The sequence below is a fragment of the Cricetulus griseus genome (genome assembly GCF_003668045.3).
Source record: "Cricetulus griseus strain 17A/GY chromosome 1 unlocalized genomic scaffold, alternate assembly CriGri-PICRH-1.0 chr1_1, whole genome shotgun sequence".
NCBI lineage: Eukaryota > Metazoa > Chordata > Mammalia > Rodentia > Cricetidae > Cricetulus > Cricetulus griseus.
In genome coordinates, this window is record NW_023276807.1 from 205,123,503 (window position 1) to 205,150,682 (window position 27,180).

The 27,180-nt window shown below is 37.7% G+C and overlaps 1 protein-coding gene across 1 annotated transcript in view; it reads left to right on the forward strand.

Annotated features, from left to right (window-relative positions):
• The window catches only part of Ap5m1 (adaptor related protein complex 5 subunit mu 1), a 26,055-nt gene extending 7,826 nt beyond the window's left edge, over positions 1-18,229 (forward strand). Inside the window, exons 3-8 of the mRNA XM_027386573.2 lie at positions 3,428-3,655; positions 5,179-5,318; positions 6,015-6,100; positions 6,191-6,309; positions 10,426-10,522; positions 13,642-18,229. Coding sequence (XP_027242374.1) covers positions 3,428-3,655; positions 5,179-5,318; positions 6,015-6,100; positions 6,191-6,309; positions 10,426-10,522; positions 13,642-13,724 — 753 coding nt within the window. The 3' untranslated portion in view covers positions 13,725-18,229. The remainder of the gene's footprint in view (positions 1-3,427; positions 3,656-5,178; positions 5,319-6,014; positions 6,101-6,190; positions 6,310-10,425; positions 10,523-13,641) is intronic.
• Positions 18,230-27,180: the final 8,951 nt, after the last annotated feature.

The window sequence follows — 27,180 nt, forward strand, 5'->3', positions numbered from 1 at the left end:
TATATATATATTTGTGTGTGTGTGTGTGTGTGTGTGTGTGTGTGTGATTAACATGACGTGTACATTTCTCTGCTCATTGATAAGTTGACCCTAGTTCTTTGTTTGTGGAAAGTGTGAGTTGATGCCTTAATCCTGATTCAAATGACCATAATGGGAATCTTTCTTAATTAAAAGAGGAGGGGCTGTTGAGATGGCTCAACTAGTAAAGGCACCTATCTCCAAGCCTAACAGTCTGAGTTCTATCTCAAGTCTCACATGGTGAAAGAACTGGCTCTCACAAGTTGTCCTCTTCTGACCTCCACATGTGTGCTGTAACATACATGTTTATACACATACATACATATACATGCATACATGCTCATATACACTAAGATAAATCAATATAATTTTCTAAAAACTGTTTTAAAGTGGGGAGGGATGATGGAATATACCTCAACCTAACACTAACTATTTCTCTGTAGTTGTCCTTTATTTCTAAATGTCCTGTGTCCTTACAAAGTCACATAACTTTGTAAATCTTCTATCTTTTTAACGTAAGATAACCTTTTATGTGCCTTTGCTTTTATAGTTCCTAGTTTTGAAGTCAAAATTCACATAAGCCAAATGATTTTAAAAAGCAGTATTTCTTCAAGAATGGCAATCCTCAACCTGTACGTATCTTATTTTAAGTGACTAGATAGTGGGTAATTTATTGAAGCTTCCCATTGTGGCTCAGTTTCTTTGATCCCATTGTGAATGATACACTGCTAGGGAAAAATTTAATGAACAAAAAATGATATTTTAAATTTTAATGCTACTTACTATTAATATCTGTGTTTATTATCCCAAGTAACAAAAAACAACACATTTTATTCTTACCAATATGCAAATTTAATAATATAGCACATATTTTAAAATTCTCTATTAAGAAGAGTTGTCATTTTAACTTTCAAATTTGAAATTTGATTGATGTTCTTGTAATTGTCACAAAGAAGGAAAAAAAGACCTTTCTAAGCTACTAATTGTACCCCAGCACAGTTCAGAATGCCTGCCTACTGTTGAAATACGTAAGCCTGAAGCAGATACACTAATGAATTCATATGTGTTAAATGGTAGATCACCTATTACAAAGTGAGAGGGCTTAGTGGTTAAGAGCACTCACTGCTCTTGCAGAGGACTTGCCTTTGGTTCCCAGCACCCACATGGTCCCTCACAACTCTCTAATTCTAATTCCTGGGGATCTGACACCTCTTCTGACCTCTGTGGGCTCCTGCTTGTATGTGATACACATACATACACTTAGGCAAACACAGATACTATAAAGCTAAATACACATTTAAAACATTCCAAAGTAAAAGATTATATATTAACATTGGGGAAGAAATAAGATTCAAAATTAGAAAAGGGTATAAAATGGAAACATTTTTAGGATCTCCTGTGAATAGCAATAGATATACAAAGAAGCCCAGAACAGCTCTTGCTTTGAAAGAACTTAAAGCTGCAAAAGGCAAACAAATAGAAAGAAGCACAAATTACACGGTGACAAGTAGTCACTGCATGGTGCAGACTGCATAGCATCTAGACTTAAACATTTTGACTGCTGAGTCCTACTATTAAATGCCTTGTGTGTCTAACCAAGCAATGCCACTGAACTTTTATAGTTCATTTGTCTACTTGGATCTAGAACTTTACAAATGAATAAGGGCTGGAGAGATGACTCAGCAAATAAGAGTGCTTACTGCTCTTGTAGTGTCCCAAGTTTTGTTATCAGCACCCACACCAGGCAGCTCACAACTGACGGCTTGTAATTCCAGCTCCTGGGGATCCATTGTCTTCTGGATCTGGCTTTCACAGACACTGTTTTCTCTGCACATGCCCTCACATAGACTCGCACATGTAAACATAATTAAAAACAAAACAAGAAATAAATGTCAAGTTAGAAGTAAGGTACAAAGGAAGACTCCTCTCCCTACACCCACATTTATACACACACAAGTAAGGTTAGTGTGAGTTTATGAAGTAAAGACATTAAGACTTCTCAAGTACCAGAGGAGCTAGGTAATAAATCTTTTCTTTAGATCACAGAAACAAGTCACTCAGGACTTCATTCTGGAGACTGAAATAGGTAGAGGAGTTCACAGAGAAGTCTGAGAGCTGCCATTTCATCCTGTTGGACCTCAGAGTAGGAATTTAAGGAGAGGGCTGTAAAAGTACTCCATCTGGCCCTGGTAGCCATAACGTAGGAGCTCATGGAAAGACCTATGAAGCTGTCTTGCCCGCTTTCCCCAACCTCCCAAGGATAATGAAGTCCTTCATGGTTACCCTGACATTGGCAAACTAACCCATCACACAGGGAAGAAGACCCTGTGTCTCCAGGCAAAAGTAGACATCAGTAAGATGGCACGGTGTAAGGCTTATACAATCACAAAATGAACTAGACGTGAAGAGTGCAACCTTCATTTTGTGTGGGGGGGTTAAAAAGTGTGGGTGCACATGCCATAGTGTGCACGTGGAGGTCAGAGGACAACTTGGGGGAGTTGGTCTCTTCCTCTATCAGGTGGGGCCTGGTGATCAAACTCAGACTGTCAAGCCTGGCTGCAAGTGCCCTTCCCCAGAAAGTGACCAAGCCAGACTAAGTGAAATACTAGAGAGGGAGAAAATACATCTGCAAGGACTAGTGTTAAGGTGCATGTGAAAGTACAAGACAGTACATATGGTTTATTCAGGAAAATAAGGCAAGATTTATACGTTTGTAACATGAATCAAGGAGTAGAAGATTACAGTTAGATGGGGACCAAACAATGAAAGACTTAAAAGCATACCAAATGAAAGAGGAACCATTGAAATGTCTGAATCTGGCTTCAATATAACAAAAGTTGAATTATCATTCTTCCATGTGACTGGCATTGATGAAAGTTGGAGGGACTCAAGCAGTGGTTCTCAACCTTCCTAATGCTGTGACCCTTTCATACAGTTCTTGTTGTGGTGACCCCCAACCATTAAGTTATTTTCATTGCTATTTCATCACTGTAATTTTGTTACTGTTATCAATCGTATTATAAATACCTGTTATGCCGAATATCTGATATGGTCCCCCTGGAAAAACAGTTGTTCAAACCCCAAGGGGTCATGACTCATAGGCTGGGAATCACTGGACTAGAGGAAAGCAAGTCAGATACAGATAGTTAGCTGTAACATTGTAGGGACCTGGTGGCAAAGGAGCCTGAGAGAAACCAGTGGATTTGAACTGGCTTTTATAGGAGCTTAAAGCTGAGCCAAGGGGTCTATGACACCTCTTTCACCACTGGCTTGGCTAGCTGTTATCAAATTGTTAATCAGAAAACAGATCAAAGAGAATAATGGGGGAAGTGACTTGAATTCAGAAAAGCCTCAGATAAGCTGCACTGTTGTAATATCATGCTAATACTCGTTTCTGCCCACATTACAGTGTGATTTGGAAGGAATCATGCCAAATGTTACCATCAGCTTGAATCTCCCCACCAATGGATCTCCACTTCAAGATTTTATCGTTCATCCTTGTGTGACTTCTCTTGACTCAGCCATTCTGACTTCCAGTAGCATTGATACGATGGATGATTCTGCATTCAGTGGGCCTTATAAATTCCCATTCACTCCACCTTTAGAGTCATTCAACCTATGCCACTACACTTCTCAGGTAAACTGTCTCAGAAGAGTTGATACTTTGCTGATACATTGATAAATGCTCCTGTGAGAGAATTTTTCATGAGTTATTTACAAGACAGGAAGGGGTGGATGAAGATAAAAGTTTGCTTTTCTGAATGTAGCTCTAATATCTGTAGCAGCATTAATTTTCAAAGTCAGTGAAGTTTTTTTCTTTTTAATCTTTGGCTAAGAATCCAAAGTCATGGGATAGACCCTGGTATGATTTAGTCATAGTTTTGAATACAAACAAAAAAACTCTAACCCCAGGAAATCTTAGCCAACTACACATATAATATTAGCAGTAACTATCTATGTTCATGGAGGTGGGGGGGAGACACGGGACACTGTCCTAAGCTCTTTGTGTGTCTTTTTCTAGTAATGTCAACAAATCTTAAGATAGATGTTATCTCCATTTTATAGATGTTGAAAGTCTTAGAGAAGTTAAATGATTTGCACAAAATTCTCTGATAAGTGGCAAAGCCTGGGTTTGAACCTCAGTCTTCCAAATTCCCAAAGCTTGGCATGCTTTCTACTATATCCTGTTATTTGTCTCTTGTACTAATTATCATCCAGTTAGATTAGAAAATCTTCTTCAAGCCAGGTTGACTAGAAGTAATCCATTTTGGAAGGTCAACAGGAATTCTCATTATTCAAGAGAAGAAATAGATCTAGGCTATCAGAGAATTAGAACCAAAGTTAAAATCATTCTACACTGGCAGTCTCCCTTGTCTCACCTCTCCTTCCCAGGACTTCCTGTCTTTTGGGCTTCTCTGCTTATGCATGCTTTTACAGCTCTAGGACCTACATATAGGAGAGCATCTCTCATGTCTTGTTTCAGATGCACCAATGAGATGATTAGCTCACACCAGCATACAAACAATTGCCTCTTGGGTCAATCATTAATGACCAGTTAAGCTATTACTGAGCTAGGGGCTGGAAAGGAGAAACAGTAGTCACAGGATAGGAAAAGAGCATCTGGAACTGTGGGAACAGTCATCAGTTTATGTAGAGGACGACCCGTACTACATGGAAGAGCAAGAGCAGGAAAAAGTATATGCTTTCTTGGGGTTAAGAGCACTGGCTGCTGCTCTCCCAGAGGTTCAATTCCCAGCAACCACATGATGGCTCACAACCATCCGTAATGAGATCTGGTGCCCTCTTCTGGCCTGCAGGGATACATGCAGGCAGAACACTATACATAATAAATAAATCTTAAAAAAAAAAAGAAAGAAAAAGAAAAAAAAAAGAGGAGGAGGAGGAGATACCTTTCTCATCCCTGTTCAGAGAGGTAGAAGAATGTGCCCTCAGGATGAATGTAGATCCACCACCACCATTGCTGTTGTTGAAAGCAGTGTAGAACAGCCCTCTAGTTTTAAAGTATATATTTAATTTGTCTATAATATGTGTGTGTATCTTGTAAATAATATATTATTACAGGGCTTTTTTCCCCTGTCACCGTTTGTATCTTAGACTCATTAGCATGAGAATTATATTAAGAATCATGTCTGTTTTCAGGTCCCTGTCCCACCAATATTGGGCTCTTACAACATGAAAGAAGAAGAAGCACAACTAAAAATAACAGTTAATTTAAAACTTCATGAAAGTGTAAAAAATAATTTTGAAATCTGTGAAGCTCATATACCTTTTTACAACAGGTAGGGATAAATAATATGACACCATGATTCCTGTCCTCTCTATATAGTCCTACTGCCCCCACAATAAAGTGTCGCTTCACTTAGCATATTTTAAAAATCTAAATAATTTTGTTATTCAAATGAATACTGATTCTGAACTAAGATGTAGTCGTTAAAAAAAAAATCTATTTGCCTTTAAATGGTGCCTCATTTTTTTTTCCACTTAAGCTTGCAAATAAATTCCAAGTTTAAGTCAATATATCTTCCTCAAGGACCATTTCCCCACTGGCTTTATTTCTATCAGTTTCCCTGAAGTCTACATATAAATCAAACTTAACCACTAACAATCTGGTGAATTAGCCAATTAGAGCATAGATCAGTTCTACTTTTACAATGTATTCTGCAGTGTAGCTCTCTACAAAGTGCACTTAATTAGTAAAGTTACAATTTTAATGTTGTACCAATACTTGTGGTAAGAATATACCTATATTTTATAATTGTCTTTAAAGATACTATTGTAATACATAGTTACTGTGAATGTTCATGTGATGTCTGCTGTATTCTAAGATCTGTATTCATTATTCATTCTCTCCTGAAGTTGAAATACAGATTTGCTTTTCTGCTGTAAATAAAAGTAACAAGATTTGACTGTCACTTTAAAATTTATGTCTAAGATTTTTTTGTTTCTATTTTCTTCTTCTTTTTCTTTTTTTGAAGAGGTCCAGTTACCCATGTGGAATACAAAGTTAGTTTTGGTCAACTTGAGGTATTTCGAGAAAAAAGTTTATTGGTCTGGATTATTGGTGAGCAGGGTTTTGTTTATTGATTTTTTTTTCTCATTTTCTGTAGAATCTTCTGTTTTAGAATAATTGGTTGGTACATTTGTGTTTTAGGCCAGAAGTTCCCCAAATCAATGGAAATTAGTCTTTCTGGGACTCTAACGTTTGGAGTCAAGGGCCATAACAAGCAGCCATTTGATCACATTTGCATTGGAAATACAGCATATGTAAAGGTAAATGTATGAAACATTGTATCAAAAACCCTTAATTCATTTCTAAACTTCATATATATTTGTTTAGTGTTTTCTAGCATTATTTTTTAATTCTGCGCCTTTTTTTGTAACTAAGTTCCTTTTTAGAAGAAACATTTGTTGGGGTGAGGGGTGGGGTAGTTCTGTGTTTCTTTTAATTTTTTGTTTTTAAGACAGAATCTCTGCCTTAGCCCAGACTGGTCTCTAAATCTCTATGTAACACTAGCTGACTTTAAGCCTCTCCTAAATGCTCGGGTTATAAGCATGAATCACCTCACTTGACCAGTAGTGGTCATTTTTCTGTCTTATTAAATACTCAAACTTTAAGGGAAATAGTTAAGAATAACCTAAACACTCCAAGTTAAACTACCCAGCTCTTAGTTATCAGATTATGTTTGTATTCAAAAATAAGATACAGCCCTTGACCTCTAGGGCGTTTTCAATAGTACGGCTTGGTGACTGACTGATCAGGACTCACTGCTTTTGGTGCCTCAGAGAAAACATGAGTCTTGGCCACAGAAAACTCCAGACCAAGATAATCATGAAAGTTGACTAATATTCTCATCTGGAAAATGGGTTAAGGGCCAGCAGGATGGTCCAGCAGTCAAAGAATTAACGTCAGTTCAGTCCCTGGATCTCAGGGTAGAAAGAAGCAGCTCTCAAATATTGTCCTCTGACCTCTACATCCACACATGGCATGTACACACAGCACAGCATACACAATACACATGCCTACGTAAACATAACAAGTATTTTCTAAGGTGACTTAGAGAGTGGGAAGAGATAAGCAAGGTTTAGAGGAAGCCAGTGCTAGGAATGTAAGTTCTACATAGGAAGGACAGGAGATTAATTGGGGATATAGGTGACATGCATCTCCTAATCCTTTAGCGGATATTTTATTTAGTTTTTCAAATGGTTCATTTATGAGTGTTAATCTGCAATGGATTCAAGTAAAGAGCATGATGCCAGATACTGTATGAGTCTTATTTGTTCTTTGCTTTATCCTCAACTCTCGTCCAGCACCTAGTACTTAAATACTTGCTGAATATGTATGTATGTATGCATGCATGCATGTATATTGGTAATAGCAGCATGTCTTAATGTAAGTGCCCAACAGATAGCTAAAACGCTAAAATTTGATTCACATGGGAGATCCACCATATATAAGCATTTAGAAGTACCCATTGAAAAGAAAAAGTTGATACAAGGAAATTAATAAGATCATCGAAATAAATGAAAATAAAGAAAGATTTAGAAGAATCAATAAGGAAAATTGAAGGAATAACCAGAAAGTTTACAGAAAAAGAGGATGCTATCAGAGAAGTCAAAGATGCAGGATAAATATCTATAAAAGCAACAGTATTGAGGTTGGGAATACACTGCTAAGAATTCATTTTTCCTGTGTTAGCTTTGAGTTTGCTTACTATCTTGCTTTAAGGCTTATTATTTAAATTCCTGATTTTTTTCAGAAAAAAAATATGGAATGTTACTACATTGTAAAACTAAGGGTAGTTTTTAGAATTTTCTATTCATTTCTTTCTTTTTTTTGCAGATTTTTTTATTTGAATTAGAAACTAGATTGTTTTACATGACAATCCCAGTTCCCTTTTCCCTCCCGTCCACCCCTACTACTCTCCCAACTAAAACCCTACCTTTATATATCCTTTCTGCTCCCCCTGGATGGTGAGGCCTTCCATAGGGTGTCATCAGAGTCTTCATATCCTTTAGGATAGGGCCTAGGCTCATCCCCATGTGTCTTGGCTGAGGGAGTATTCCTCTATGTGGAATGGGCTCCCAAAGAAGTACTGAACTACTACAGGAGGTCCGTAGATTTCTGAGGTTTCCTCACTGAAACCCATGTTCCTGGGGTCTGGATCAGTCCCATGCTGGTATCCCAGCTATCTGTCTGGGGACCAAGAGCTCCCATCGGGGTCTTGGTCAGCTGTTTCTGTGGGTTTCACCAGCCTGGTCTGGAACCCTTTGCTCTTCACTCGTCCTTCTCTGCATCTGGATTCCATTTCAGTTCAGTGATTAGTTGTGGGTGTCGGCTTCTACTTCCACCAGCTGCTGGATGAGGGCTATCTATTGGGTGGTATATAAGTCAGTTATCAACCTCATTATCAGGGGAGGGCATTTGAGGTAGCCTCTCCTCTGTTGCTTAAATTATTAGCTGGTGTCATCTTTGTTGATCTCCAGACATTTCCCTAGTGCCTGATTTCTCTATAAACCTAAAATGTCCCCCTCTATTATGGTATCTCCATTCCTGTTATCTTCTATTCTTCCCCTGACTCAACCTTTCTGCTCCCTCGTGTGCTCTCCTTCCCTCCTCTTCTCCCTCTCATTCTCTCTCTCCCTCCTCTCATTCTCCCAGCTCCCTCCACCCGCTTCCCATGCTCCCAATTTGCTCAGGGGATCTTGACCTTTTCCCCTTCTCCAGGGTTATTAGCTTCTTTTGCAGTGTGGATTGTAGGCTACTAATCCTTTATTCTATGTCTAAAATCCACATATGAGTGTGTACATATCATGTTTGTCTTTTTGTGATTGAGTTACCTCGCTCAGAATGGTTTCTTCTAGATCCATCCATTTGCCTGCAAATTTCAAGATTCCATTGTTTTTTCCGCTGAGTAGTACTCCATTGTGTAAATGTACCACATTTTCTCTACCATTCTTTGGTTGAGGGGCATCTAGGCTGCTTCCAGTTTCTGGCTATTATAAATAGTGCTGCTATGAACATTGTTGAACAGATGTCCTTGTTGTATGAATGCATTTCTCTATTCATTTCTTTCACTTAATCAGTTACAGTCTGATCAAAGGCATATAATAAAATGCATAATATAATAAAAGCACATATATAGAAATGGACCTTATATACCTAACTTCAGCACTGAGAATTATAACACTGAAGCAAGCACAAGCTCTTTGCTTTCAAATTATGTGAATTACTATAAGAGATTGTTACAATCTAAAAATTATTATACATGCACGCACACACAAAATTTGCAGAGAAGAGAGGAGAAAAAGTGTATGTTTTGGGATGTAACTCAGATATGGAGGGCTTGCCAAGATTGTGCAAGGCTCTTGGTTTAGTGTAGGGGGAGGTGTTCAAAAGATAGCAGGATCTTGCTAATGAGAACAGATGAGAACCACAGCAAAGGGAGACTAGAAAGGTACTATTGCCTCATCATCACAGTACATTGTAGTGCTGGCCTTCACAGTGATAACCCGGCATCACCAATGGAATCCAAGGCCTGTCGGTTATATTTAAAAAAGGTTTTCTAGATGAGGGGAGGGATAAATTGATAATAGTTCTGTAAAAGTTAGATTTGGGCCAGCAAAAAAATTAAGAAGAGCAGCCCATCTCCCCAAGTATGAAATAAACTGATATTTCTTCTTGTCATGATTGGGTTTATGTGCTTTATTATAAAGCATATACATTCCTACATATGAAAGACTGTGATTGGGGCTGGAGAGGTGGCACAGTTATTCAGAGTACTCCCAGAAGACTCAGATTCCATTCCCAGCACCCATGTGGTGGTTCACAGCTGCTGCAGCTCCAGTTTCAGGGGATCCAGTGCCCTCTTCTGGCCTCTGAAGGCATCAGGCACAGACACACATGCAGGCAAGCCACCTATACACATAAAAACTAATTAATTAAAAGAAGAACGTGATCTGAATTTATCACAGATAGTCTGCTAAGGGGAAAACACTATGATCTATCAGACGGCACAGCAGAAAGAGCAGTTCTGAGTTCAGATGTATGCTCACTGTGTGCTGTGTACTGAGTACTAAGTACCTCACTGTGTGCTGTGTACTGAGTACTAAGTACCTCACTGTGTGCTGTGTACTGACTACTACCTCACTGTGTGCTGCTGTGTACCGACTACTAACTACCTCACTGTGTGCTGCTGTGCTGAGCACTTCCAAAGAAATGAACTGGTACAAAGTGGGTATGTACACGTTTACTATGTGTTTACACAACTGTTCTTTAGTATGTGGGTCTGAACTTTGTGAACTATCAGGTGAAGCTCTAACCACTGTGAAGGGAAAGGGTGGTTAATGTTCTTGCAAATAAACACTCAATGGACTCTCATTTCCTAGCTTCATTTTAGGATCTCAGATTATACGCTCACTGGCTGTTATGCAGATCAGCATTCAGTTCAAGTTTTTGCGTCAGGAAAACCAAAGATAAGTGCATGTAAGTTATATGGACCCAAACTAAACAGAATGAAAATGGTGCTGTGTTGTCACTACCTAAGGCGCAATTAAATGTAATGAGACTTGGAGATTGGAATGTCTGTGGTTCGGTCCACTCCCTCGTAACCCTTTGTGCACTGTATGTTGCCCTCTAACTTCTGTTTAAATACAGTCTGGATAAGTAGGACCCAATTAGTGTGGGCCTTAGTATATAGTAAATATGGATTTGCTTTGCTCTGGTCCTATTAAACTCTTGTCTGACGTCAATGTATGTAACTTTGAAAACACTAGTGAATGTCTTAAAGCTTTAGTGTCCTCATTTATTAAGGAGAAGTAATAAGGGACTGTTAAGCTCTCTAAAGGCGGTGGGACCCAGGAGAAGAACCTAAAACCGAGGTGGACTAAAGTCTCATGCAGTAGCCAGCTTTATTCAGAGCATCAGACAGTATATACTCTGAGGGTTAAGAGGAGTCACATGAGTAAAGTATGCAATCACAAGGACAAGCCACATGTGATAGACAAGCCACACATTGGCAAAAACATATTTTTCCATAGTGGTATATGATCAATAATAACCAGTTGTAATGAATAATCAAAAGTAAACTCACTCCTATCCACTACACCTGGGAGTGACATAAAAGCACATTCCAGGAACATTGCCATCTTTTTGAAGAAACTGAGGTCACAAGACCTTTGTCTTGTTTTCTTGGAGTTTTCTCACAAGCACTCAAAATTCACCTCCAAGAATGGAGATTCTTAGACTATGTTCCAACAGGACCAGTCAGATGGCTGAATGTGTAAAGACATTTTTTGTCAAGCCTGATGGCCTGAGTTCTATCCATAGGACCCACACAGTGGAAGAAGAGAACTGACTCCTAAAAGTTGACCTGTGACACTCATGTGCGCACGCACACCCACACATACACTCCATATATACTAGGTTTCTTTTAATGTGATTTTTGAAAAAATGTTACTAAAGTAGAAATGACAATACTATGTACCTTATGATTTTTATGAATAGAGTATATTTATTGAGCATTAACCTAAGATTTAGTAATAAATGTGATTATTTTAAAATTTAAATTATTTTTAATAAATCCATAGCCAATAAACATTATTTAGCACCTTCTCTGTCCTAACAATGGGCAAGCAATAGAAAGATGGTTTCCTGCCTTCATTGACTTCCTTGGTTGTAAAATGCAAATATATGTGCATATGTATACATTATGTGAAAATATGTATATATTTTAGATGAATATATAAGGAGATGAAAGGCAAAACTTAAAATTATTTAATTCATATAGGTGGCATAGAAAAGTAGAATGAAGTAGCTAGGTAAAAGTAAGGGATGAGAAGAATGTCAGTTTATATATCTAGATAGGAATAATCCCATTTATGAAAGTTCTCAAATTTAAGTACATTTGTTTGTTGGTTGCTTTGGGTATTGCTTGGGATGCAACTCAAGGCCTCATGCATGCCTGGCAAGTGTCCTATCACTGAGCTACACCCCTAGCCTCAGACTTAGATTTCTAAGACTAAAAATTGGAAGGGTAGGACAAGAGTTTGTGCCTGATTGCTTCAGAACTAAGAAACTCTGAACCACAGGATCTAGGCAGTCTCTGAATAGCAGTAGTTCTGTGTAGTGGAGTCAGATAAGCCAGCATTTAACCTCCCTGTTGTCCCTGTGTTTTTTCCTTTAGCAGTCTTTTACTGTTTTTAGATGAATTGGTGAATACCTAGTGTATATGTTTTTTTATGAAAGTATAATATTGAACAATTATCAGTGTCTAAATACAGATGAATAAATATTTTTGATCTTCTGTGAGAAATGTTCTCTCTTTAGATAATAACTAAAATATGTTTGTGTTTTATTAATATTTACTGAGCACATTTTCCAGAAAGCATAATAATGAATAGAAAGTTTCTATAATATACCTGTTCTTTAATACATCAGTAATATACTTAATTATTTATTTATTAATTTATTGAGATGAGATCTCTAATATATAGCCCAGGATCTCCTCGCCTCAGACTCACAAGTACTGGGCTAAAGACACATGCTACCATGCACAGCTTCTACTTGCCCTTTATAAAAGTACTGAATGTGAGAGTTCATTTCAGATGAATCATTGTACCTATCTTTTTATTCCTTCAAACTGATTTTGCCTCATACTGAGTATACAACTTGGTTCTGCAAATAGTTTAGTGAAAAAATTCGTTTTAGTAGTAGCATTTTCACCAACTGTGTGCCAGATATAATTTCTATGTGTTTTATGTACATTAACTCATTATGTCTCACCACACCTTATTTGTTGGTATCCCTGTTTTATGGGTGGGGACACTGATGGAACAGGGATGAGGTGAGGGTTAGATGGCTAGCAAATGACATGCCTGAGATTCAAACACAGACAGATGGGCATGGGGGCCTGTCCTTTAGTGTGCTGTGCTTCCTTCCAATGTTACTAAGTTAGAAAAAGGAAAGGTAATATATCCTGTATTGTGTTCATTTTCAAGGCCATAAAGAAAGGTAGAAAAAGCTGAATTATATAGTCAGTGACACAGTAATAAAACTGTGTATTTTTCCAAGTAAGCATAATTTTATCAGTTTTATAGCTATGAAACTTTGGTTCAAGGAGGTTGCCGTTTGTCCAGAATTGCAAAGCTGATAAAAACACAATGCTTAATTGGAGCCAACCCATAAGAAACCAAGAAATGAGCCTCCTCAGAGTGTTGTGAGGAAGTCAGGTGATGATTCGTGTTTCCAACTCTTAATTTGAGTGATGACTACGACTAGAATTTGGACTTGGTAGAGGTCATAAAAAGAAAACCATGAAGAAAGTAATGGCTCATTAGAAAATCAATTAGAGATGTAGGGAAAATAAACATTTGGTATAAATATAAGTTCCAGTGTGGTTTGCCCAAATATTTATGAGCTCATTTTAATAGGATATAAGTAGTAATAAAGCCTCAATAGAGTAAAATAAATATTAATATTTCAAAGTTATTACCTTGACATGACTATACTACACAAATTCAAAATCTGATAGCTTTGTTCTTTTATTGGGTTTTTGCAAAGATTAAACATTTCTGTCATTAATTTCTTTTCTTTTTCCTTTGTAGATCGGAAACTAATTTCTTCTGACTATTACATCTGGAATTCTAAAGCACCTGCTCCAGTAACATATGCATCATTGTTACCATGATTTTCTTATATTCAAATGGGATTTATTTGATGGTAACCTTCTATAGTAGAATCATAGTATTTTTATTTCTTAGATGTGTTCATATGATCCGTGACTGAAAAATCACCGAGTGATTCCTTTGTCAAAACATTCATATCTAATGTTTTTAGTCTGATTAAGTGTGAAAGAATATTTTCAAGGCTAATGTCTCCATTTTTTTGTTACCCTCTGACTTCATGCCATTGTGACTCAGAACATATAAAAGTAGTGATTTATTTTGATGTAAGACGAGTCTTGGTTCTCCTTGCCATATGTTCTTTCCTGTGCCTGTGGCAGGCCTCCAGTCTCATTCCCTGACAGGACAGGTCCAACTGTGGCATCCTGTGGGGCACACCGTGCTAATCAACCAGAGCCCCTTCCTTGAGTAAGAGCTCAGCCTTCTCCTAGTGTAGTTTTAAGCAGCTGTCCTTTGGGTTGTACTTGACTTACAAGGAAACTATGTGCTTATCCAAACCTCAATACAAACATCATGCCATCGCAGAATACCCAGGATCTGGGTAAAATAATCATAAATCCTTTCTTTCAAAGCAGCCAGAGGAGATAAAGTTCAAATAGTAACCTGTTCTTCATCGCATCTCTCCTACTGGCCAATAAAGAGCCTGAATAATTCTATTTGATGTTCTAGAGCTACTTGCTTTCTGAGACTGGAACTCGTGCAGCCCAGACTGCCTGGGACTCACTGTGTAGCTGAGGATGACCTTGAACTCCATCTCAAGTGCTGGGATTACAATGGTGTATCACCAAGTCCAGCTTATGTCCTTGTAGGGATCGAACTCAGCTTTGGGCATGCCAGGCAAGCACCCTACTAGCTGAGTTATGATGCTAACCCCTCACATTCCTTTAACTAACTTAATAATCTGCTGGAATGATGCGTGTTTAGGATGCCCGTCAACCTAAGAAGGCTGCAGTAACTCAGAAGATGAGAATAGTGATCTATGATTATTTAGACAGTTTTAAAAATAATTTTAGATATTATACTCTTTGTTTTTTTAATTACAGTCTGTTAGTGAATGAACTCAGGTAAACAATCAAAAGCCTTTTCATGGGCAGAAAGTATCATTTACATTTATTCTTTAAGTCTGTTCCTGTTGTTTTCTTTTTAACATTTTCTTGAGTCTTTCAAAACCATCTCTTTATCCTCTACCCATTTCTACTCACACATCATATGCTGCTTCAGAGCAGTGTGTTGTCATCAAGTTGGACTTTAAGTGACCATTTAAACAAAAAAGAAATCTCAAGATACTGAGAACTTAACTGATGCCAAATTTAGAAGCCTGACTGCCCCCCAAAAAAGGAAGAGTTACAAATTAATATCTAATTAGATTTATCCTGGGTTCTACTTCTTTTTTGTCTTTTTTAAAAAATGAGTCTTCTAAAAACAGGCTTAGAAAAAGCTGCTGACCCTTTGAAGGAGAGTCACAGCCACTGGAGGAAAGTGTATAAACTTAGGACTTGAAATAAAGCTTTAATTAGGATCAGTCTTCCTTATTATAAACCCTCATTGCCTGCAAAGCAGTGCTACAGAATAAAGTTCTGTTTTCATAGTCATCCTAAGTAAAGAGGAGAGAGGACTTGCCTGACCTGGACATTAACTTGCTGTCCCTTCTCAGCCAATGGGAGTTAGTGGTAGAAATTCTTTTGTGAGAAGAAAACACTGCTCTATAACGGGGTTTTTATCACTCATCAACTCAAAGCTTAAGATTTTACTTTTAGTGGTGCCGTTTGGAAATTTTGACTGTATAAATGCTTAGCAAATTATACTAAGGAAGATGAGATACATTCATCTACTGAGTAATGAAAGATTCAGTATATAATCCTTGAAGCAAACTCTCTTCATAAACAAATTAGAAAAACCACTGACCTCTAATTTGACATTTCTAGAAACCTGGGGAAAATCTAGGGGTTCCTAGAAAAGCATGGTGATGGCGAACCAATGCCATCTGTTGCCATTCCGTTCTAACACAACACTAGGGAACTAAAAGCCAGCCCACATTTCATCCCATTGAGATCAGCTGGGCACACTGATGCTTTTGATTTTGTCTAGAAACCTGTCACTTCAGGATAATTTCTGAAGACAAAGCTTGTTCCCAGTTTGGTAGGTGACCTGTTTAATGTTTTCCCTGTGTCTGGGAACTCCTTAGTGTAATTAGCGACCTTTGAACTCCACAACTAATCCTGAGCTATTTTGTATTCCTTACTCATCTTTAAGGCTGGACCTTTCTTTTCTTCAGAGTCCACTGCCACAATTAAAGAAGAAACAGCTGCATTTCAAAGGGATTCCGATTCCAGAAGCTTAATCGTGATTGACATGTTCTTATTCTAAGCTATAAGACACTCTAAGAGTCCTTTCTTTGGTTAGAACTTCAATCATTTTCTAAAAAATTATCTCACTATGGATTTTATTCATTTTCTTTGATAGCTATTCTTTGCATTTTTTTTAACTTGAAAGGTGCTTTGCATTTGCAGTGAATATGAGCATCGACTTCCAGTGACAGATTTGCATGGTGTCAGACCTAGGTGCAGTATTGCTGAATTCTCTTTTAGTGCCAAGACACCGTTATGAAGTCTGATATCTATTCTGTAACTATTCTTACTCAACCCAAAAGGGTTAAAGAAAGTTGTAAATACCTGAGAATGAACTCTAAAAAGATGGGTCATGATTTGGGTACCTGTTCTCCTTTTTTTTTTTTTTTATTTTTACTAAGCAATATTGTAAAGTCCTCAATGTAGTATTAGATAATGGGGATGTTTTATACTGTTAAAAATATTTGAGCCTGTCAACTTGGAAGTAAACAAACAGGCTCCTCGGCAATCTCAGGAGTCTTTAAATTTTATTTAAACATTAGCCTATCTCAAAATCTTTTTTTTTTCATGCCATCTCAGTATTTCTACTGTTACAATATTGTGATCTTAGATTTCATGTGCTATGTTTAACGGCAGACATTTCGCACATAGTAACCATTGCCGATTTTTTTTTTTCCTGTTTTGTTGTTACAATATTTAAAAACCCTTGACAGGCATTCATAGATTTGTCCACAGCCTCTGGGAGGTAGAAAGGTGGAGTTCCTCTGCAGGGATTGCTACCATAGCAGAGGAGTTGTTTCTAAGACAAAGGTCAAAAAAGGGATGTTAATAAACAGTCCTCAGGTTTAAGGGACTTTTTTAGGATTACATCTTAAATTCCAACAAATCAGATTTAGGAGTTGCTGAAAGTGAAATTGATCCATCCCTCATCCAAACTTTGCAATACTTTCCTGTTCCGACATCATTTAGATAGTTAGCTGTATTATCAGATTAGAAACCATTGTGCCCGCTGCTGAAAGGGAAAGGAGGCAAAAAGCTAAACATGGGATGAATTCTGAACCTTTTAACCTGGCTGAAGTATGTTGGTTGCTGTTATGCAAATACCTTCAATCCTCTGCTAAGTTCCGTGGAAATAATTTTCTTGAATGACAGGTTGATTCAGCAAGGATTCAGTCGGTGATTAATCCCCCTTTGATCTAGGGTATTTCACTTAACTACCAGTTACCTCGTTCTGACAAAGTGCAACTGAGATTAGGGAGATCACTAGAACACTACCAGCCCGTGCATTTATTCTCTATAACCTTTTAAAGCAAGGGCCAAGAATGCAATTTATCCTCAGTTTTTGAAGATGCAAAGTCCTGTCTGCTGAGTTAGAAAGTCAATTGAATATCAAATGAAGTTTATTTCTTACGTAACAAACCTTTCTCTTTTGCTCTGCCTAACAATGATATTAGAAATCATAGGCTTTGAAGAGAGTGAAACAAAGGCTACATCCCAAGTTCAGCTGCTTGTTTTGTTTCCTGTGCTACAGTGCATGCTGACTGCCCCAGATAACCCAGGAATCAAAGGGCTGGCCACAGTTATGCTGAGAAAACACTTGTGTTTCTGAGCCTGCAATGTCTTCTCATCACCCGGCCACCCTCAGCACCATTAGAAAATACACTGCATGGTACAGAAACCCAGTTAGGGAAGCATGCAGCACAATCTTGTTAGTTTTCTTCTCTTGAGGAAGTAGAACCTTATATTCTCATTAAAATAATTGCTGCATTCCTTTTCCCATAAATGGTGTCATTGCCAAACTATGTGAAAGTCGTTCTCTTAAGTACTTCCTGCCTTAAACTTTATCTTTTCTCCCATATATAAAATTTGAGATAGTCTGTGCAGTTCTAAGAAAAAAAATTATGATGTGTTTTATGCTGTTTTAAAAAGAACTCACTTTTTAAAACTATTATTAATATTAATATTTATTTTTCAAGTTGTCAAGATGTATTCCTTAAGTATACTTTATGACATACACACAATTATTTGTAACAAAATTTTCTTAATTATTAAATTTTTACTAATGAATAAACTTTATAAAGAAGACAAAACATTCTAAGAAATATTGAATAGTTGCTTATTATCCTAGTGGTAATCTACAATAAAAGTTGGGGTTTAAATCATTTTGTATGCTTTTTTACTCAAACCTTTTGTAATTAATTTAAAAATCAAAACAACTCAAAGAAATGCATACATAAGTTTGTGACATACTGGCTGCCTGTAGTTCTAAAATCATCAGTTTTCAAATACTTTGGAAGATCAGGAAAAAAAATAACTGTAAAAGATAGTGTTAAAGAGCAAGATTCTGTGGTTATGTTGCTAAGAAACTTGTGTTTTTAGTAATTAACTGCTCCATATAGTAAATAGTGAGGTAATAAAGTATTCACTATAATTTAAAAGATGCCATTTTGGAATATACATATATAAAGCATAGGTGTTTGTGTGTTTCTTCGATGTGTTCCATGCCTGTGTAGCTGAGTTTACCTGTGAGCCATTTCAGCATTGTTTCAGAAAGAATATTGTGAAGTTGTCTATTCAGACAAACAGCATTAGTTTACAATATTGAAGAGATTGGTTAAAATGAAAATTGTTAAGGGTCCCTTGAGCTTTGTCTTAGAAAAAGGTTAAAAACCTTGGAGAGCTTGTGGCTTTTCTTTTTCTTCTCCACCTTTTTCACACATGTAACACAGTGTAACATAGGTAGCCCGGAGGACTATGGTATAACTCTCATTCACCAGCCACCCTGTAAGCCTGATACTCTGAGGTCTAGGTTTTTCTTATGCACTGAATAATTTGTGTGATTTACATCTGTGTGGGCTAGTGTTTGATGCTCCAGCCTAACAGATGATGGCTGAATGCCCAGGAATGGAAAGATGGGTTTTGCTATGGAAGGTAAAAATTTTCAAACTGCATGTATCCTTTAAATGACCTTTTTTAGATGATAGTTTCTGTTTTAAAAATTCATTTTTGATAAAAGCTAGTACTTATGATAATTATAAAAATTAAAAATAGTTAATCCTCCTTAAATTTTTATCTTTTCTTCAAGGGACTTGAGTGCCCTCTGCAGGTTATAAGCAAATAATTCATGAGTATAATTTAAAACTGTGGTTTTTCCCTACTCAAAAAGCATCACCTGCTTATTTCAAATCAAAAAAAAAAAAGGGGGGGGGAACAGTGATCCCATTTGTATTGTTCAGTGTTAATTGGCAGTAATCAAATTGAGAATTTCCTTTCTTTGCTAGTTTTATTGTTGAGGTTAGTACAAGGAATGCTATACCAGTGAAATTTCCATAATTTTATCTAGGCCTCTTTCGATGTTTGACCTACAGTAGCACACACTCCCTCACTGTAAGAAAATATGAGGAATATTTAAATAGATTTAAATTTATTCAAAACTTTGAGAATAGCTTCATTTTCCCATTTATCTTTTTTAAAAACCATGCATTTGAAATTGCAAGCCCCGTTTTTTCAATTTGTACCAAGTAAAATTACATGAATTCTAAAACTTACAACTTTTAATAAAGTTAAATAATTTCATGAACGAAAAAAATTAAGTTGCACAGGTAATCTAGTGACATCATGTAAAGGTTCAATTTTGAAAAGAAACCAGTAGATCTTGTTTTGGTATTGTTATTCTATAGGTTTTCCAACCGATAAAAGTAACATTTTCCTCTCCGAGGTTTAGAATATACACTATGCAGAATACATGAGTTCCTCAATTTAATGCTTACTTTCTTTTGGGCACAGCAGATTCGTCTGTAAAGAAAGCTCATTCTGTGACATTGTAGAGCTGCAGTGTTATGGGGACTTCTGGTTCAATTAACTTAGGGAGGCTGCTAGGCAAGCTAAATATGAGAACAAGAGAAGTGACTTGATCAAATTCATAGAAACAGATTTTTCTTTTTTGCAAGCAGTGTAATGATTCTGATCATCAGCCTTGAAAAGCAAATTAGAACAGGCAGATGACTATTGAAAATTCTTCCAGTGCTCCGCTGTTGCTACTCTGCTAGTCATGGCTCAGCCAGAGGCAAAGGAAGCACACACTGTTTGGGGTTGACAAAGGAAACATCATTAAAGTGAATGTTTACATTGTGTTTATTGAAGTGTTCAAAGTATATGTGTTGCCTCTTCAAGCAGCCTGCTGCTCTTCAGAGGATTAAAACTGCATAGCTGATTGATTGTAAAAACCAGTTACTTAGACATTATACAGACAGATGGCTTTTAAACAGAATAGTGCTTTTGCTTGTATTTTTTTTTCTCTAAAAAAATGTATCCCATTCAGGGTGAGGGACCCTCACTTACTCATATACATTCTGCTTATTTCCAAGTCCTCTGGATGACTTTCCTCAAAAACTATTATGTTTAAGTGATGATTTTATTTCTTAATACACTAAAAATAACAACATGAAAACAATTATGGTTACTATGTGGGGTCTCCCAGAGCTGCATTTATCTTGGACTCCCTCATACAAGTTAAACTGAGAATGGAAGAGTCATGGTATAACAAACATGCCAACCTGGCAAATGAAAGTTTAATAAGTAATATTTGTACCAGTAAATGAGAAAGTTGCCAAAAAATATAGAATGTTCATCTTTAATTTTTTTGTTCTAGTTTTTTTTCTTTTTGTTCTTGTTTTGTCTTTTGAGAGCCCTGGCTGTCCTGGAGCTCTCTCTCTGCCTGTAGACCAGACTGGCCTGAAACTCACAGAGATCCACCTGCCTCTGCCTCCCGAGTGCTGGGATTAAAGGCGTGCGCCACCACCACCCGCCATTACTGATTTTTCTAATATGAGCAATAGAAGTTACTTTTTGATTGTAAAACTATTACAGCATTTAGTAAGGATTAAAGGGCTGGTCTGAGGTAGCCCAGGCAGTCAACAGTGATTGCTGCACAAGCTTGAGGACCTGAGTTGGGTCTCCAGTACCCACATGACAAACCACCATGTAATGGCATGTGCTTGTCATCCCAGCTCTAGAGAGGCAGAGAAAGGCAGATCCCTGGGCACATTAAACCTGAGCAGCAAGGCTGACACCCCAATGACAAACTGAGTCTCAAAAAACAAGGTAGATAACTCCTCTGGCCTCCATGCGTGTGGCTAAGGTCACTTGCATCCACACAATATACACACACAGGTTAAAGTACTATACTCTCAGCATCCCTAAGGTAGTGTTGACTGCAAGTTCACTATATAATCCCTTGTGAATCGGCTACCTTCTAAAGGACTGTTTTCTTAGGTTCACTATCAAGACAAATTGTTAATCTCTTATTTCATTCTCTGTTCCTGTAACATATGGAGCATCCTACATTTATTATTCCATAGCTTAGAATCAATAAAAAATCCTTTTTCTATAATGAGAAAATTTTTATCAATCTAAAATAAAGCAGGTTCCAATCCTCTGATGTGGCTTTTGAAAATCTGTAACCAGAAGGAGTTAGTGATGCTTATATCAAAAGGGTTTCCTGTCCGTGTGTGTGTGTGTGTGTGTGTGTGTGTGTGTGTGTGTGTGTGTGTGTGTGTGGTGTGCATATGTGTTGTTATATTTGTTGTGTTCTGAGAATCGAAACCCAGGGCTAAGCATGTGCCCCAACACTGAGCTACATTCTCAGCCCCAAGGAATTCAACTAATCTGACTGTCACTGGCCTTAAGCCCAAAATGCATCTTCCTATACTATTCATTGCATTTAATATTGAAACCTAAACATCAGCTACATACATTAGAATGAAAAGTTGCTGAGAATTCCAGAGCCAACTGGAATCCATAATGTACTTAATTCCTAATTTTAAACTTTTAATGTAGTTTTCCTATTATATGGCAATCCAGAACTAGGCAGACAAGAAGGTGGTACAGATTTGGATCATGTGTTATAACATCTACAATGTATTGACATTTTAACATGACAAAGTATTTTTCACCATTGTCCATATAGAAACTGTACAAAAGAATGATGGTGATGGCTGAATCGCCAGGTAGACAAGAGGAGCATCCCAAGGACCAGCATACATCTCTGTAGGTCTGACTGACTAGCCTGGAAACTGTATGGCAGAAAAACAAAAAGTAGATCATAAAGAGCCCATTTATGCAAGACAATACCTTTTGCCTCCAAGTGGTTTGGGTTTGGATGTGTAGAATATAGTAATTAAATTCAGTCAGTCTAATATGCCAGGTTAAATACATACATGAACATGCCTTCCTACTGAATATGTGTTTTCCCATTGTTCTGTTTTATTGCTGCATTGTCAATGAAGAAAATATATGTATAGATAGTATTAAAGGGAAAACATGAAGAAATTTTATATAATCTTATCAATACTGTTATGCATATAATTTGTAGCCACTTGTTGGTGTCTAGTTAAATTTCTGCCTTGTAACATTTCTAGCCCTCTATTCATTGGAGAGGGAGTGTGTGTTTATGTGTTCTCAAATTGATTTATTTTACTATGCAAATCCTTTCCCTATCTCCTACCTAATTTTTGGCAGTAACTTTTATCTTCACAACTTTTTATTACCAAAGCCACTAGGAACAAATAAGCAGCTTAGAAGTGGTGTAACAAGAAGCAGAATCTTTTGTGTATAACACAGACAGTTGTCTTCCTACCTAAACAAGTCAACAACTGTTGTTAGATGATTTGAGTGTTAACTGTGTATATTAAAATTTCCCTTTGTAGGCTGTGCTTTGATTGCATTCTACACGGGTAACTTGGACTCTGCTGCCATTTCTAGCACCCAGAGAAGCTAGTAACATGTATGACACAACTCACTGCAGGGCATTCAGTCTGTAAGACGATGTTAGTTAAGGTTGCAGCCCTGAGAGACTCCAGGCTTTGCTTCAGTGAACCTCAGAAATTCCCTTCTGGAACTTATTCTACAACAAACAGCTTTGTAGGCTCCCCACTGTTTCCCACAGGCAAACTTGATTTGATTTGATATTATATTAAAACCACATAAAACCACAAAAAATAGCTTTCATTCGTCCTTGTATAGTGATGAAATTGACTTGCTGATATCTAAAAGATGTGTGTGATTATTCTCTCTCTCTCTCCCCGTCTCTCTTTGTGTGTGTGTGTGTGTGTGTGTGTGTGTAGTGATGGAACACAGAGCCTTGCACACATGCTAAGCCAGTTTTCTGTCACTGTTCTCAGCCCCCAGTGATATTTTAAACATTTCTTTTAACCATACGACCACAGAATAGTTCTCCAAGTCACAAAGGCCTGATTGCAAATCCTAATGCGCTATTTACAAGCTGGGTGGTCCTGGAGAAGTTATTTAACCTTTGTGTCTTTGCTTTCTTGTTTCTTGAGTTACTGTGATCATTGATTGATACCAAGTTAGAAGTTCATAAGTATTTAATGCCCATTCCTTTCTATATCAAAGATTTGTGACCACCTTTCCATGGACTTGTCTGTGTTTAAATGCCCATGGTTTTTGAATGTTCAGCTGTATGTTATGTTACAGGAACACCTAGTCCATTGCTTCAGTGGGGCCTTAGGGTCAATAGAACAGCTGTAAAACAGTGGGTATTTTGTAAAGTTCCATCATAAATTCACAGAACCAGAACGACATTCACTCAAATTCACATGTAAGAAAACAGTCATTCTATTAAAAGCAAAGTTGAGTGAAAGTAAAATTTGCCTTCAGAAGCAGTGAACAAATTCAGTGATAAGCCACAGTCAACGGAGCTCAGTAACACTGTTTAAAGTAAGATATGTGTCATTTATAATAAATTCCTGTGAGTGGAAGTCACTGTAATAAGATGAATCACTGATTAAATATGAATTGGCTGCCTTGTAGAAATGACTATGTTGTGAATATTCTATCATATTTATTATGTCATACTTGCCCAGAAAAAAAATGTAAGACTTGACTAAGGGCTTCCTTTCCCAGAATTTAAATAGGAAAGATCTAAAAAGCTTAAATCTACCAGTTATTGCCTCTTGGGTCTTGTTTTTTTTTATCTAAATGTTTAAAAAAGTATTTAATTGACATATATGTTAAGTGGCCTGACTTATTTAATGAGATGTTACTGAGTTATAAATTTAGCTTCGAAAAAGCTGCTTTGTTTGTTTCAGAACAAGGACATTTATGCTAAAGGAAAATAGTGATCATAGGAAAGAGACTCTGGGGCTAGAGAGATGGCTCAGGGCTTAAAAGAACTGACTGCTCTTCTGGAGGACCCAGGTTCAATTCCTAGCACCCATGGGGCAGCTCACAACCATCTATAGCTCCAGTTCCAGGGGATCTGACACTCTTCTGGCTTTCAAAGCCACCAGGCGTGTTCATGGTACACACACATACATGTAGTCAAAACACCCAGACAAATGAAAACATTAAATGATATCTTTAAAAGAGTGACTTTAATTTGTCAGAAAGTGAATGGAGCTGGAGATCATCGTACTTAGGAAAACAAGTCAGGCTCAGAAAGATGGTTTTATCTTCTTTGTGGAATCTGTATTTAAAAAATACAAGACATGGAGGAGAATGGGGTCTTTCTGAGAAAAGAAAGGGGACCAATGAGAGGAGGAGGAAGGAAAATGATTTGAATATGAAGTGCATGATATATGTGCCTGGAAATGTCTTAATAAAGCCCATAATTTTGTAAAGTGAATGCATTCTAATAATTTTTAAAATAACAATGGCACAAATGCCTCATAAAGGAAGTTTCCTTCCCTCTTATCTTATCAATCCCTATGCCAGAATGAACTCTGCAGCACTGTGCAGCCACATATTTGTGGTGGCAGGAGATGCAATCCTGTGTGTAGACCAGCATCTCCGCCATAGCACCAGGTTCACGGACTTCTGAAGACGGGAAGTGAGTGACTGGATGCCGAGGCTCAGGTGTGGCCCCCAGGAACTTCTGCTGCAGATCACTCCTGTTCACTCAAGCTGCCTCGCTAACACTCAGGTCCTGCACAGGAGAGTCCTGTGCTCATCACCCCTCACACATACAGTTGTCAATGCCCAAGCACTGAATATACATCCTGTTATGTCTCTTTGTATTTTCTATTCATCTCTGCCAGATACACTGCTCTTAACATTTCCCATCCTAACAAAATTTCTGTTAATATTTAAAAATAAATTCATATGAAGAAAAGTGTTGAATAACAGTTTGTCAGTAACAGTTCAGGGTATATAGCTAATATAGAAGCTGAATCTCAGGATGCATAAAGGTGACCTAGGACCTTCATAAGAATTAAAGATAGATGCCTAGAGACTCTGTAGTGGAGGAAACCATCCTGCTGCCTAAGATTTATGGCGAAGCTTGAGGAGTTGGAGAACAGCACAATGAAGGTATACTCTGATGGGTTAGGCCGAGCACAGTTCAAATGCCATATCTCTTCAAGAAGAGCTTGGGCCCAGGGTCCTCACTTTCAAATTAGTACTATCACCTTCTAACATGAGTGTATGGAATACATGAAGCTGCACATGCTTCTATCCATAGCCTCTGAGCATGAATACCACATACTTTTTATAATGTTTTGGTAAACTAGGGAACGGCCACGTGTTGAATCTATAAGGCAGTACATAGAATCTATATCAGTGGCAAGTAAGATAATGAGTATGTGGACAGACACTCGGAAAATGAGCACATGCTGGTTGCAGGAACACTTCTACAGTACAGCCCTGGGCCTCAGAAGGCTAAGGAAGGAGAAAAATGAGTTTTGAACTAGCTTGGGCTACATAATAGGTTCAAAGGTAGCAGTCTGGACTCCACAGCAGGATCCTACCTCATGAAAAGAAGGGGATGGAGGGAAGGCGAGAGTGAACGCACACACATGTGTCCTTATAACTGATGGATTTATCTGTTATCTAGGAAACTGAGAGCTGAAATGCTCACTTTTATTAAGGGAGTGAAGAATTTTTTCTCCACATGTGGTTAGCACCTTTTAAAAATAGTTTAATGTATATATTCTGTCCTTCCTCCTGTCTATCTCAATACATTTTCTCCTGTTATATTCTACTGTGCTACACTCTTGTCCTGGTTCTTGTTGATGCTATACTACTCTGTGTTCATTGTAATTTTTGAAAAATTTAGAATAAGGCTAAAATTAATCACTTTTGCAAATAATGGCATGAATTCACTGCTCACTAAGGATCTGGATACAGTTGAAGATGGAAAACATGGAGAAACACAAGTCTGATTTTGTCAGGCTTTTCCTGTCAAATATTTGATTGTTTCATTCTAACACAAACACAGATACATTATTTATTAATAAGGCCTTCACATCAAATATCATTAGACTCGGATAGACTATTAAAAGAGGGAATGGCTGGGGATGCCTGAGTTTCAGCTCCTGAACCCACATACTTCACACCTGCGAGCCCTGCAGTTTGCTGGTCAGCTGGCTTCACCTAGTCAGCCAGCCTCGGGTCCCAGTGAGAAATGCCATCTCAAAAGCACAAGGTGAATGGTTCCTGAGGAAGGACACCTAGGGCTGCCACATACATACAACAAACCCATATCCACAAGTACACACAAGAAACAAACAAACAAACAAACACATCAAGCTGGTTGTGGTAGTGCATGTTTAATCCCAGCACTACAGGGGGCAGAAGCAGGCAGATCTCTCTGAGTTAGAGGCCAGCCTGGTCTGTGAATTCCAGGGCAGCCATAGCTACACAGTGAGACCCTGCCTCAAAATAAATAAATAATGAAAAAAATCACATCAGTAACTGCATTAATGTATGTTTTCAAACAAAGATATAGTTCCAGTAAGGTTCTCCACAAAAGAACTCTGGGGTCTCCCCTGCAATAAAAACCTTTGAAGCTACTTTGGAAGCCATGAATTAGGGGGAGAATGAACCTTGTAACTTCTTACATCATTTATTTTGTGAAGGCATGCACACAAGTGAAGTCAGAGTGCAACTTGCAGAGTCATTTCTTCCACTATATGCGTCCTGGGGATTGAACTCAGGTTGTCAGCCTTGGTGGCAGGCATCTTTGCCCACTGAGCCACCCTGCCAGCCTTGGTTGATTGTTACTAAATGAATCGCAATGCAGACATCCAGTACATAATAAGCCCATGTTTCTAGAAGCCAGAATATTTCAATATCAGAGTTGTTTGGGTTCTGTTTA